Source organism: Rhinolophus hipposideros (assembly GCF_964194185.1).
Source record: "Rhinolophus hipposideros genome assembly, chromosome: 16".
Taxonomy (NCBI): Eukaryota; Metazoa; Chordata; class Mammalia; order Chiroptera; family Rhinolophidae; genus Rhinolophus; species Rhinolophus hipposideros.
Genome location: NC_138062.1, coordinates 43,226,568 through 43,241,594, shown reverse-complemented (window position 1 = coordinate 43,241,594; position 15,027 = coordinate 43,226,568). Strand labels below are relative to the sequence as shown.

At 40.3% G+C, this 15,027-nt stretch overlaps 1 protein-coding gene across 1 annotated transcript; it reads right to left on the bottom strand.

The window, feature by feature from the left end:
* Nucleotides 1–5,072: 5,072 nt before the first annotated feature.
* On the bottom strand, nt 5,073–5,965 carry LOC308509485 (ubiquitin-ribosomal protein eL40 fusion protein-like). The gene has a single exon (XM_081077492.1). The coding sequence runs from the start codon at nt 5,543–5,545 to the stop codon at nt 5,159–5,161; it is 387 nt and encodes a 128-aa protein (XP_080933618.1). The 5' UTR covers nt 5,546–5,965; the 3' UTR covers nt 5,073–5,158.
* Between the last annotated feature and the right edge of the window lie 9,062 nt (nt 5,966–15,027).

Sequence of the window (15,027 nt, the reverse complement as noted above, 5' to 3'; positions counted from 1 at the left end):
ACCCCAAAAATCGCACATATGCCTCCCTCCCTCTACCCTGGGCGTGACTTCGCCGCCCCGGTCTGGGGACGGGTGAACCTCGCCTGGGAGCTCAGAATAAAGCACTCTTCTCAACCCGCCTGACTAGACTCATTATCTCGCCGCAAGCCTTACAGCCTGGAGGAGCTGCTCAGACAGAGTTGACAAGGCCATGGGTGGCAAGGACACTGGTGGACATAGATGGAAAATTCAGCATGGACAGGATCACAGACAGTTATGAAGTCAAAGTAATGGGGGGGGGTGCTGCAAAATCAAGTGGGGTTGGGGGAGAAGATTTTGTACTGTGTGGGTGTCTCTGCTTGAGGGACCAAGGGTGTGTACCTGAGATCTGAGGGCGAGTCAATCCATGGACCTGTGAGAGTGTAGAGAGAAACAGAGCTGTTCCAGTTTTGTGGTTTACAGATTCTACTGAACCTGCCTCCAAGCAGAGATGAATCATTAACTAGATTTAGTTTTTCTTCCGCTGCTGCTTACCCTCCTCACCCCTTACACCCCACAAGTATGCAAGTGATGCAAGTAACAAACGATTGTAACTTCCGATTAATGACTAATCTAACTAAACAAACATTGAAATCTGCCCTATTGATTTCAAACTAAGCAGCTATTGTGTCATTGGAATTAACCCCTGGTCATTCAAAAAAGGTGAAGGAATTCACAGCCTCAAAAGTAAGAGATTAAGGCCAGTTTATTCAAGATGAAAGACGCCAGCATACAAGTTGCCAGAGCAGACATCTGCACCTAACTTGAGGTTAGCTTTTTCTTATATAGAAAAGGGTAGGTAAATTTCCTTACATCAGGAGATGTGACATATAGACTGAGGTCATTTGATTGACATATGTTGATTATATAACTAGTTTCTTTCTGTGCATGCTCTTATCCAGAATGCATACAGAAAAATCCACAGGGGGTGGGGCAAGCCTTAATATTGATTTTATTTTAATTATATTATAATGAGGCTAGAGTTCAAGTAACAGACAGGTTTCAACAGTTTACGCACGTGTGAGGAACCAGCTGTGGATCTTACTTCCTCTTTTTAGGAGTGTTTGGACACTGATTTATTTCTAGGGAATGAGCCTGGGTGGTTCCTGGGGACAGGATGCAGGCCTGGGCAGTCCCTCTTCAGGCTTACTTTCCCCCCCCCCACCCATTCTTCCGCCTCCTCCACCCCACTCGTTCAAGCCGTTGTTTCTCAGTCTAGTTGTGTAGGACACAGCTCCCTGGCCCATGCTGGTGTTATGAGCCTGGTGTTCCCCCCGGCTGAGGCAGTCGGTCACTGGTCGGCAGCTCACAGCAGCTCTCTCTGGCTGTCAGCCGCTCACGATGGTTGCTGGCCACTCACGCTGGCCACCGGTTGCTCCTGGCAGCACACAGCAGCTCATGGCAGCCCAGGTTTGTGAATTTGGGGAGGGGGGAGTTGTTGTTGTTTTTAGGTGTACAAAGATAGCTAGTTAACATTAAGCCACCTGGCTTCTGGTTCAGACCAGCCATCAACTAGCGTTGTGATTCTGAGGAAGCCACTTCTCTTCCTCTCTAAACATGTTTATCATTCTTGCAATAAGGAGGTTGTATTAGATGATCTCACAGGGGGATCCCTCCAGCGGTGACCCCGTGTGAGGTGAGTGCAGGCCTCTTGGTCGAGCTCTTACCTGATGATTCAACAGCAGGAGACTCAGAGAGGCTGCTTGTCACCGCTGACCAGCCCCTCTACCAAGTGAATTTTCCAGGTTCCAACAGCTCATCCGGAAATAGGACAATAAAGGTTCCTCCACAGCTTGGTCGTTGTGAAAATAAAATGAGTTAATAAGCACATACAGTGCTTAGAAGAGAGCTCAGTAAACGGTTAGCACTGAATTTGAGCCAAAGCAGTAGTTCGTGAGATCATTACCAACAATGCTGATTTTAATGAAAACCACATCCTCCAGGCCAAAAATAACATAACCTGAGGTCTTACGACTCCATGGCCTCATCTTTGTCAGACAAAATGACAAGAATGACATTCACAGCTGCCATCACAGTCTCTCTGGAGGTGGGTGAATCCAGAGTGGTGGGATCTCATGGAGTTTTCTGTTATTTGAGGCTCTGGTTTCATCTCTACCAGACTGTGAGCTCCCTGCAGCAGGATAAACTCGGGGCCATTTGTTTCTCTCCCCCTAGGGCCCAGACTTTCTCAGAATGAAGGGCGCATCAACTGCTTAGTGGTTAACGGCTGCCTTCCCCAGGACACAAATGAGGTGAGCCTAGGGGGGGCCTCAGTAGGTGCCTAAGGACAGACACAGGCTGCAGTTCTGGGAAGGGACCCAACGGGAGGCTGCTGGCCTTTGCTGAGCAGACACATATCGGAGTTCCCAGTGGCCGAATGCAGGACAGAGGACTGGAGAAGAAGGCACTGCACCGACAGGGCACTCTGGAGACGTACAGAGGGCCTATCCAGTGTCTGGGTGAGTGCTGGTCTGTGCACGTCAGAGGGGCCAGCCCAGGCTGAGAAGAGACCATGGGAAATCAGCAGGCTGGACAAGGATGGAGGACCACCAGGGCTGGGAATCGTTCATGTTCCCTTTCACCCTGGTGGGCAGACTGCATATAAGATGTGCTGGCTAGTTTTCAGAAGTGAATTACTAAACTCTTGGTAGTTAATGGGTTTAGCCCACAAATAAGGCGAGTGTATATAAAACATAAAGTTAGAAGTTAGACTTAGAGGAGCAAACTGATTTTTAATTTTCTTAAATGTGACCGGAACAATATCCAACACTCTTTAGAAAATCACAACATAATCCAGTACCAAATGATGACCAGCTATGGATAAACAGAAAGGAGCCTCAGAAAGTAGAAACGTTTGAGTGGGGCGGGGTGGTGGCTCCAACTTAAATTTATATAACATATACAAAGGCTTTGATAACAAGTTTAATGGCACCTTCCTTTCCCTGCCCTGGGGGATCACCTCTGCCAGTGTTTCTTTTCTTAAGTAAACTTTCTAACTTCCATTCCTTTGCACCTTATGAATCTTTCACCACCCACTAGCAAGGGACCTTGACGACAATGAAAGTAAAATTCACAATGTCTATCTTGCAACAGTAATGAATGAATTGGCATGAAAAGAAGAAAAATATCTCCACAACCGGAGGAAATCCAATCAAAGAAAACAGGTCAGGAAGTGACCAAGAATGAAATGAATAAATAAAGACCTTAAACAACTGTTACACATCTTATAAAAATTCTCAGAGGTGTAAAAGAAAATGTGAACGTGAGTGAAGAGACGGAAGATACTAGAGATCCAAAAAGAACTAGAAATTGAAAAAAACAACAACACAAAATACAATAGCGAAAATAAAAAAATACACTGAATAGGATTAACAGCAGATTAGGTAGTGCAGAGAACAGGGAGTGAGGCCTTCTTGGGGTGGGGGCATCAGGGGGAGGCTGGGGTGACCAGCCATCTGCAAATGCACCTGTGTAAGGTGCTCACCAGAGGGACAGTTAGCAGCCTGAGCTAAAGCCTTCAGTTGAAGGCTAGTGTTCGGCTTACATCTGATGTAATCTTTTTATTCTTTTATTTTTTTATTGAGGTATAATTGACATAGAACATTATATTAGTTTCATGTGTACAGCATAACTGTTCAGTATTTGTATATACTGCAAAATGATCACCACAATAAGTCTATTTACTGTAATCCTTTTAAATGTAAATTCTTTTAAAAGCCTGCGGACATGGGCCTTATTGAGGTTTTACAGCATGGCTGGGAGCAGCTCGCCTCAAACAAGTCTATGGCCTGCTTTTGCAGTGCTTACAGGGTGATTTTAAGGGTTGGAGCGGGGTGTCCAAACTGCGGCCCGTGGGCCAACTGTGGCTCGAAATCCATTGGTAATTGGCCCGCAGCAAATTCCAAAAATATATTTAGTTTACTTAAATAAACCAGATGAGGCAATACGTACTTCACCTCGAGTGAGTGGCCCGGCTGTTTGTGTATTTTACCGCATATGGCCCTTGGTGAAAACCGTTGAAAAAAGTTTGGACACCCCTGGGTTGGAGAGTAGGTAGGAGGAGAGAAGGACACCTGAGTGAGCTTCCAGCTCCACACTCGTATCAGTTTGGCATTTTTTCATTTTTCTCCATACATTTATCCAGTTGTTCCAACATCATTTATTGACAAGACTTTCTTTTCCCTTTGAATAGTCTTAATACCTTTGGTGAAATTCCATTGACCCTATATATGGTCCACTTCTGGACTCTATATTCTGTTCCATTGATCTATTATTTATCTACTCTCATGCCAATACTACCTTGTTTTGATTACTGTAGCTTTAGTAGGCTTGAAAGCAGATATTTTAGGTCCTTCAACAGTTCTTTTTTTTTCCCTAAAGAAACTGTTTGTATTTATATATAAACTTTTTATAAAATAAAATTTTCAATTAAAAAATCCTGCTGGGATTTTAATTGGCATGGCATTGAATGTAGAGCTCAATCAGAAGAATTGACATCGTAACAAAATGAGTCTTCCAATACATGAGATGGTTTTATTTTAGATCTTCCTTATTTAATCTTGACAATAGTTTGTAAGCTTTCTGTGTACAGGTTGTACACATCTTCTGTAAATGTATTCCCAAATATTTTTGAAGCTATTGTCAGTGGAATTGGTTTAGATAATTTTATTTTCAAATTGTTTGTTGCTGCTATATGGAAACACAATTAATTTTTGTGCATTGATCTTGTATCCAATGATATAGTTAAATTTATGTATTTCTAGTTGCTATTTTGTACATAACTTAGAATTTTCTACATAAGCAATCATATTGTCTGTAACTAAAAGCAGTCTTACTTCTTTTCCATTTTTTATACTTTTTTTTTTTTTCTTAATCTCCTGGCTGGGATTTCCAGTACAGTGTTAAATAGAAATGGTGAAAGCACACGTTTGTCTTACTTTCAATCTTAGAGGGCAACTATCCAATATATCACTATTAGATATGAAGTTGTACTTTTTTCTTAGATGTCATTTATGATATTAAGTTTCTTTCTTTCTTTTTTTTTACTGCTCCAGTCTACAAAAGGGAAACTTTATTGAAACCCCAGGGCCAAGGGGTTTGGGCAGGAGGCCACCCTGTAAGCCGAGGTGGTGGAAGGTCCTTATTTGACCTTCTTCTTGGAGCGTAGGTTGTTGGTGTGGCCACACTTCTTCTTGCGGCAGTTGACAGCACGAGGATGCAGGCGAACATAACACTTGCGGCAGATCATCTTGTCACAGTTGTACTTCTGGGCAAGCTGGTGGAGGGAAGGCTCAATGACACCACCCCGCAGACGAAGCACCAAGTGCAGAGTGGACTCTTTCTGGATGTTATAGTCTGAGAGAGTGCGGCCATCCTCCAGCTGTTTGCCCGCAAAAATCAGACGCTGCTGGTCAGGTGGGATGCCCTCCTTGTCTTGGATTTTGGCTTTGACATTTTCAATAGTGTCACTGGGCTCGACCTCGAATGTGATGGTCTTGCCCGTCAGGGTTTTCACAAAGATCTGCATCTCTATGTCTGCTGGGGAGGCTGCTCCGCCGCCTCGTTGAAAAGAAAGAGATTAAGTTTCTTTCTATTCCAAGTTTGGTATGAATTTTTTTTTTTTCATGGATGAGTATTGAATTTTGTCATAACATTTTTCTGCATCTATTGAGATGATAATATGGCTTCTCTCCTTTATTAAAATGATGAGTCAACTTGATGAACTTTACAATGTTAAAGCTTGAATTCCTGGGCTGAATTTCACTTGTCATGTTGTATTATCTTTTTTACATATTGCTAGATTTGGTTTGCTAACATTTTCTTAAGGATTTTTTGTGTCTGTATTCATTAGGGATATTGGTCTATGATTTTCTCTTTCTGTAATGTCTTTGTATGGTTTAGGGATGAGGGTTACGCTGGCCTCGTAAAATAAACTCAATTTTCTTGAGAGTTGTATAAAATTGGTCTTATTTCTTCCTCAAATATTTGATAGCATTCATTAATAACACCATCTGGACCCAAATATTATTATTATTATTTGTTGTTGGTGGTGGTGGTGGTGATGGTGGTGTGTGTGAGGGTTATTGGTAAAAACTCAAACCCTTTAAAAGACATGGTGCTTATTGAGATTTCCTATTTCTTTGTGTGTCTGTTTTGGTAAGGCATTTTTCTCTTTTATCTAAGCTGTAAAATACACTGGTGTAGAGTTGCTCACTCTATTCCCTTTTTATCCTTAATGATCATAGCGATCTCTTTTATTCTGGTTTTGGTACTTTGTGTTTTCTCTCTTTTTCTTGGTGAACTTTACTCTTTTCAAATAGCTATGCTATGTTAAATCTCTTTGTTTTTCAGTTTTATTCTGTCATCTATTTCATAGATTTCTTCTTTATTATTACCTTTCTTCTACTTATTTTGGGTCTATTTGCTCTTCTTTTTCTAGCTTTTTAAGTAGCAAACTAGATCATTGATTTTTCACTGTTTCTTCATTACTAATAACTTTTACTCCAGCTGCCTCCCATAAACTTGATATGTTGAATTATCATTCAGTTTGAAATATTGTCTAAGTTCTATGTAGTTTCTTCTCTGGCCCATGCATTATTTAGAAGTGCGCTCTTTAAATTCCAAATATGTAAATCTTTTCTTTATATCTTAGTGTTATTGGTTTCTAATTAAATTCCATTGCAACCAAAGAACATGGTACAATTTCAATCCTCTTAAATTATGATCTCACTTACATGTGGACTCTAAAGAATAGAATAAACAAACATACAAAACAGAAATGGACTCAGAGATATAGAGGAAAGAAACCTGATGGTTGCTAGATGGGAGAGGGGTGGGGATGGGGGAGAAGGTAAAAGGATTAGAAAGTACAAATTAGTAGTCACAATATAGTCATGGGGGTATGAAATACAGTTTGAGGAATATAATCAATAGTGTTGTAAAGATTATGTAGGGTGCCAGATGGGCACTGGACTTATCAGGGGGGTCACTTCATAGACTGTGTAGATGCCTGACCACTGTGCTGTACACCTGAAGCTGGAGCTGAAGTTGAATAATATTGAATGTCAACTATAATTATATGTGTGTGTGTGTGTGTGTGTGTGTGTGTGTGCGTATGATGTGAACTTTAGCATAGGACATATAGTCAATGGTCAATGGTATTTAACAGCTATATGAGGTTGGACAATTAACTTTGCGAACTCATCCTAGAAAAAGTGCTACACACCTCATTGCTGAATATCATCTTCAAAGTACTCCCCTTGGGAAGCTATGCACTGACACCAGTGCCTAGCTTACATTTCAAAGCAATTTTGGAACTCTTTTTCTGGAATGGCCATCAGAGCTGTCGTCATATTACAATTGATGTCCTGAATGTCATCAAAATGTCTTCCTTTCAATATTTCCTTTATCCTTGGGTAAAGAAAGAAGTCAGGGGGGCCAGATCAGGTGAGTAGGGAGTATGTTCCAATATAGTTATTTGTTTACTGGCTAAAACCTCCCTCAAAGACGGTGCTGTGTGAGCTGGTGCATTGTCATGATGCGAGAGCCATGAATTGTTGGCGAAAAGTTCAGGTCGTCTAACTTCTTCATACAGCCTTTTCAGCACTTCCAAACAGTAAAGTTGGTTAACTATTTGTCCAGTTAGTACAAATTCATAATGAATAATCCCTCTGATATCAGAAAAGGTTAGCAACATTGCTGCAACAAGTTCGCAAACTTAATTGTCACTTTGCGCGTGCGCGCACAGATGTGGTGCCAAAGACATAAAATAGATAATCTGACTAGGCCTACATCTATTAAAGAATTTTATTAATAATTAATAACCTCCCAAAATAAAAAAACACCAGGCACAGGAAGCTTCACTGCTGAGTTCTGAAACATTTAAAGGAAGAGATTATACCCATTCTCTACAATATCCTTCAGAAGATAGAAGTAGAAAAAATACTTCCTAACACATTCTATGAGGCTATCATTACCGTAATATCAAAACCAAACAAAGACATTACAAGAAAGAGCACAATTACAGACCAATAGCTCTCAAACATAAATGCAAATAGGCTTAACAAAAAGTTGGCAAATCTAATCAAACAATACATAAAAAGAATTGTACACTAAGACCCTATGGGATTTATCCCAGGACACAAGGCTGGTTCAGTATTTTAAAATCACTCAATGTAATCCACTACATCAGCAAGCTAAAGAAGACAAATCATATAATCATATCAAAAAATTCAGAAAAAACATTTGACAGGATCCAGCACCCATTCATGATAAAATCTCAGCAAACTAAGAATAGAGGGGAACTTTCTCAACTTGATAAAGAACATCAACCAACAACCTACAGTTGACATCATACTTAATGGTGAGAAATTAGAAGCTTTCCCACTAAGACCAGAAACAAGACAAGCACCTCCCCTATCGCCACTCTTATCCAACATCAGGCTGGAAGTCATAGCTAATGCAATATGAGATAAAAGATATGTAGTTTGGAAAGAAAGAAATAAAGCAGTCTTTGTTTGCAGATACACGATTGTGTAGAAAATCCAAAAGACTTGGGGGAAAACCCCAAAAACAAACCAAACCTCCTGAGACTAATGAGCAACTATAGCAAGTTTGCAGGATACAAAGGTTAATATGAGTCAATTGCTTTCATATATATCAGTAATGAACAAATGGATTTTGAAATGAAAAACAATGCCTACTATGACTACTATGAAAAACCGTATGTCCATAAATTCTTTGGACCCATTCTTTGATAAAAGAATTTTGAACAAATCTTTATCTGTTAGATCAGTTAAAAATAAGAAAAAATAGAAGTTTTATTTTACCTTCACTTATTCCTTCTCTAATAGTTTTCCTTTTTTATGTAGATCTGAGTTTTTGACCTCTGTCATTTTCCTTCTTTCTGAAGAACTTCTTTTAACATTTCTTACAAGGCAGGTCTACTAGCAACAAATGCTCTCAATTTTTGCTTATCTGAGAAAGTCTTTATTCTCTTTCACTTTTACAGGATAATTTTGTTGGATATAGAATCGGTAGGTTTTTTTCCTCTTAAAATGTTAAATATTTTACTCTACTCTCTTCTTGCATGCAGTTCAGCATTATTGCTTGGGCATTTTGTTTTCTACCATGGTAGACAAAGACAAAGCAGGGGATTTCCTTGCCAGTGGATTGTGTAGAATACACTAACTACCAGGCTCTTCTATTCACCATGACTTCTGATACCCAGGTGAAAGTATTGAAGAAGTGTGCCTCAGGTCAAGCTTTTGAGCTGGTTCTCAGCCCTCAATCAAAAGAATTTATCCCAGAATTTCCCCTTTTTTCTCTAAAGAAGAAGCATCTTTACCTGGAGGAAATTCTGAATTTAGAAACTGCAGGAGAAAGACACAAATCCGCTGAGGCTGAGGTCTTGAAACAGCTTGCTGAGAAAGGAGTGCTTCAGAGAGCAATAGAAGAGAAGAGCAACTGCAGTCTAATTTCCTACTTAGGTACTGGTTCTCAAGGAGGTTTCTGCGTGTAGGGCCCTGCTCCACTAAGTTGAGTCTGCCTGTCTGTCTCTCCAATGTTTGTGGAAGCAATCTGCCCTTTGACCTCAATTCTCTGATGGATCTAAGAAGTGTTATTGATTTTTAGTTTGCTCAACTTTTTACTTGCTGTTATGACAGAGTGACGACTTCCAAGCTACTTATATGTTGGACTGAAAATATAGAGCAACTTAAAAGGGAAGAACAGAAGAGAAGACAGTGAGATTAAAAAGGGGTAAATTCTTTGGGAGTGGAATTAGACAATTCACAAATAGCCTCTGAGGCATTCTAAAAAGATCATGGTCTTGAATGGTTAGATTGCAACACTGTGGTTTAAACACTTTTTAGCAAGAAGCAAGAGGTTTTCCCACATCTATGATTGCTCTAACCACTCAGCAGACAATCAAAAATTTAGAGTTATTTCAGTTCAAAACAGCTAAGAAACAAGTAAGTCATTCAAATAAATAAAAGGTTCCACTCTTGTGTTAGTACATTATATTTGGATAAATATTCTTATGATACAGGATAGGACTTGATGGAATTGCTTCTTTACTCATGGTCTGATTGATTAAATTCATTCATTTATTCATTTAACAAACTGAGTCCCTAGGATGTGCCAGGCATGATGCTAGAAACAAAATTAAGGAAACTCTTTCAAGCCAGCAAGTTAGTCAGAGAAATAGGCACATAAATGGAAACTTAGAAAATAAGGTGGCACATAAAATGATCGAGAGACAGACAAGACTACAGAAAGGAGGGACACCCAATCCAACCTGGAGCAGAAAGAGGAATGACAGAGATCAGGAAAGGCTTCCAGAACATAGTGGTGCCTGAACAGAATATTAGCAAGTCTGGCTGCTCCCCCTATAAATCTCATCGACAATGAATATGTGTTTGGTTGTTTGTTTCTTCTTTTAGCCAACTCTTCCAGGCTGTGACTCTCAGAGGTAAGAACTAGAAATAACTGGGTAATGTCACAGGGAATGCATATTTCTATACAATGCTGAGGTGTCCCCAGCAAGCAGGAGAGATGACATGGAGTATGTATCGTGCAGCATGATAGAGGTGTTGCAGTGTTTGAAACCTCTGTGATGTCTGTGCCTTATGGCTGGAGTGAGGCTGCTTAGGTGTCTGACGAAAACATACTGGAGCGTCAGCAAATAAACATCCCTGCCACAATATGATGTTAGGTGACATTTTGTTCTTCAGACTCTCCCGAACTAAAGAGATTCTGCAATCACACATCTACAGTAGGGATTTAGAATCAGAAAGTGGGCGCTAGGACACAACCTCAAGATAATAGTATAGAAACTTTTAATTCACAGAGGAGGAATCTGACAGAAGATCTGCCTGCCTGAGGTCATGCAACTATTTAACAAGAGAGGTGAAACCAGAATGCAGTTCTAGATCATTTACTTACTCATTAAAAAAAAATTGAATGATATCTAAGTGAGAGGCTATGTTCTGGGTACAGAGTATGAAATTTATACTCATTGATGCCCTACTGTCTCCCACACAACTTCCGGCCACGAACATCATACAGTTTTATGAAAAAATACTCTAGATGTATCTTCAAAATACAATTCCAATAAAACATAACTACCATATCATTGTGCTCAACATAATTCACTAATATCATCAAATAGCAAGTTGATATTGAAAGTATTTAATTATCATAGATGAATTTTTATGACTGTGCAAATTAGATCCAAATTGGATGCAATAACAATTGCCCATGAAAAGTCTCTTTGTTGCAAAAAGACATCCTACTGAATGGGAGAATGTATTTGCCAAGGATACATCTGATAAGGGGTTAGTATCCGAAATTTATTTTAAAAACTCATACAACTCACCCAAAAAACCAAACAATTCAATTAAAAAATGGGCAGAGGACCTGAATAGACATTTCTCCAAAAAGGACATACAGATGGCCAATAGACATATGAAAAAATGCTCAACATCACTAATCATCAGAAAAATGCAAATAAAAACCACAATGAGATATCACCTCACCCCAGTCAGAATGGCTATCATCAATAAATCAACAAAGAACAAGTGCTGGCGCGGATGTGGAGAAAAGGGAATCCTCATGCACTGTTGGTGGGATTGCAGATTGGTGCAGCCACTATAGAAAACAGTATGGAGGTTTCTCAAAAAACTGAAAATGGAACTACCTTATGACACAGCAATTGTACTCCTGGATATTTATCCAAAGAAATCAAGAACACTAATTCGAAAAAATAGATGCGCCCCTATGTTTACTGCAGCACTACTCACAATAGCCAAGATATGGAAACAACCAAAATGCCCATCAATAGAGACTGAATAAAGAAACTGTGGTACATTTATACAATGGACTATTACTCTGCCATAAAAAAATAATGAAATCTTACCATTTGCAATAACATCGATGGACCTAGAGGATATTATGCTAAGTGAAATAAGTCAGACAGAGAAAGACAAATACCATATGATCTCACTTATATGTGGAATCTAAAGAAAAGAATAAACAAGCAAACAAAACAGAAATAGACTCATAAATACAGAGAACAAACTAATAATTGCTAGATGGGAGGGGGGTGCAGGATAGGTGAGAAAGGTGAAAGGATTAGAAAGTACAAATTGGTAGTCACAAAATCGTTACGGGGATGTGAAATACCGTATAGGAAATATAATCAATAATGTTGTAAAGACTATGTAGGGTGTCAGATGGGTACCGGACTTATCGGGGATCACGTCATAAATTATACAAATGCCTAACCACTGCTCTGTACACCTGATATTAATATAAAATAATATCGAATGTCAACTATAATTAAATACATACACACATATAGTTACAGGATGTAATGTACAGCATAGGAAATATAGTCAATGGTATTGTAATAGCTATGTACGGTGTCAGATGGGTAACTTGGTAGGGTTATCACTTTGTGAGGGATATAAATGTCTAATCACTATGTTGTTTTGTACACCTAGAACTAATAAAAAAAAGTCTCTTTGTTGCCATTATTTGTTGAGGAAACAAGGTAATTATCTAGTAGAATTCCCCAGTCTGGATTTTGCTGCTTGCAATCTCAGGTTTCACTTAACATATTCCCCTACCTTCTGATTGACTGACTGATTGATTTCCTCCAAAAACTACTACTTAGACCTAGTAGTGGCTTGATCAGATTCAGGTTCAATTTTTTGACAAAAATACTTCACAGATGATTCTGTGTACTTCCTATCACATTACTTCAAGAAGCACGTAATGTCTGGTTGTCTTTCTTTTTGTGATGTTAAGATTAATCAGCAGGTGTTGTCTAACTGACCCATCCATCCATTTTAAAACACCAAGCATGCTAGGTTAGATAGGGTGTTCAGACAATGCCTTTCTGAGGAAGTGAGTTTTAAGCTGTGGCCTAAAGGATGAAAAAGAGCCACTCATACAGAGTACAAGAAGTATGAGTGCAGAAGAAGAATGCAGCAGGTAGAAGCCCTGAGGTGAGAAAGAGCTTGCCATATTCCCAATTGTCCCTCTCAGGATCAGCAGAACTTTTCCAATCTCCAAAAGGTGAAAGCAGAGAACCCCTCTCCCAGAGGTGTCAGGAACCCAGAGGCATTTTCAGGTGCACATGGCCTCAGATACGGAACTTTGATCTCCTGAAAATGCTTAGGAGTAGGACTATTTTGACTTAGATTCAGAGACCTTGGTGAGAAAACAATCTGCTCTGTGTCATGACTCAAACCCACCAGCCATTTTATTGGGCATGATGACATGGCAGAAATGTGCTTCTTAGGGTAAAACTTAATTGCTCAAATACTATTAATCTCCAAAATGTTCACTATACTTAACATAGAGTTGTGGTTCAACTTCCTCTTCTGTAAAAGAGAAAGTATCTAAACTTATCTCATAGGGTTGTAGCAAAGATTTATCTTTGTTTACAAAGCCGGACACTAGTTAAAGAGGGAAAGACACTTTAATCAGTAATATAATACCACAATAGAAAAGAGTTCAGGGTGAACTGAACTCAAGTTCCATTTCTGCAGAAGTAACTGGGCCTTTTAAAGGGAAAATAAGGGAATAGAGAGGAGGGTGAGGAGGTCTCAGTAAAGTCAGGGTAGTGAAAAATTACAAAAAACTGAAAGAGAATGGTTTGTCCCTGTGAAACCTGTCTAGGTTTGCTAACTGGCATTTATCTAAGTTAGATTCCTCCCCTCCCACAGATGCTACCCTGTTTCCCTGAAAATAAGACCGAGCCAGACAATCAGCTCTAATGCGTCTTTCGGAGCAAAAATTAATATAAAGACAGGGGCCCTATCTTCAGATGTTGGGGGGAACAGACAGTAAATGTCTTTTGACAACCTTGAGCTTTCTGAGGCCGGCACTTTAAGGGGTGCTAGGGTAATACTAGGGATGAGGCCTTGAGTTGTTAGAAACTATGTTACTGTCTACTGAAGTCTTTATAAGGCCAAGGTTGACAGCCCTACTCAAGAAGAGAGCTCAGAAGAGCCTGTCTAGCGCGTGATCAAAGAGAGAATCTTTGTCAGTTGTTACCAGTAGTACTGAGGTATTGACTGTGAAGGTGCTTGGAGGACAACATGTTGACACATATCAGTTGACACATTTGTCATGCAGAGTGGCATGTGGGGTCTCTGATCCCGCTCCCCACATAAGAACGCAGGACATGGTGAGAACAAAAAGGAACACCCACAGAGCCATAGATAGGGGAGTCATACCACTATGGTCTCGCTGGCGGCTGGGTTGGAGACACAGGAAGCAGGAGCCACACTATCCGCAACCTGCTGTCCACTTCTCTTTGCCAACCGACCTCACTTGCTGACTGCAATCCGCTCTTGCCAGCTCAGCCACCATCTTCTTGCTAGCCCCATTTGCTGCTAGCGTAGCCACAGCAGTTATATTAGTGGCCCATGGCTCACTGGTTACAGCTGACGGCCAACTAGCCACAGCTGACGGCCATCCAACCACAGTGGACGGCCATGTACTACCTGAGCCAGCACCTTTCCACGTGAGGCCGAGAGCCTGGAAACTGCACGCCTGGCTCTGTCCCCACAACATTCATGCATATAAAACCAATCATATCCCTTCCCCTCCTTTAAAATGCTTATTAACATTCTTCCTTACACCGAGTTCCCACTTCTGCCACTCAGTGATAACACCTACTATGTGCTAGATACGTTCCATACATCATAACATTTCTCAGAAATGGTAGGTAATTATTAGCTCAGGGCGCACAGCCAGTGAGTGGCAGAAGCCAGATTCATATTCACCTGATGATTGATTGTTACCTGGTTCCAATAAACAAGAAAATCCTTTCACCTTTTAAGTCCATCCATTGAAAACAATGCCAGGGGTGGCCACGTGGCTCAGTTGGTTAGGGCGCTGTGCTGGGGGGGGGGGGGGGGAGGAAACACACTGTAGAAGAAAACCCAAAACAATGTATTCGTGAAACACTGGACACGTTCATGACCATTTTAATGC

Excerpts from the sequence above, each read along its gene's own strand:
- LOC308509485 (XM_081077492.1), bottom strand. The coding sequence starts at position 5,545 with ATGCAGATCTTTGTGAAAACCCTGACGGGCAAGACCATCACATTCGAG.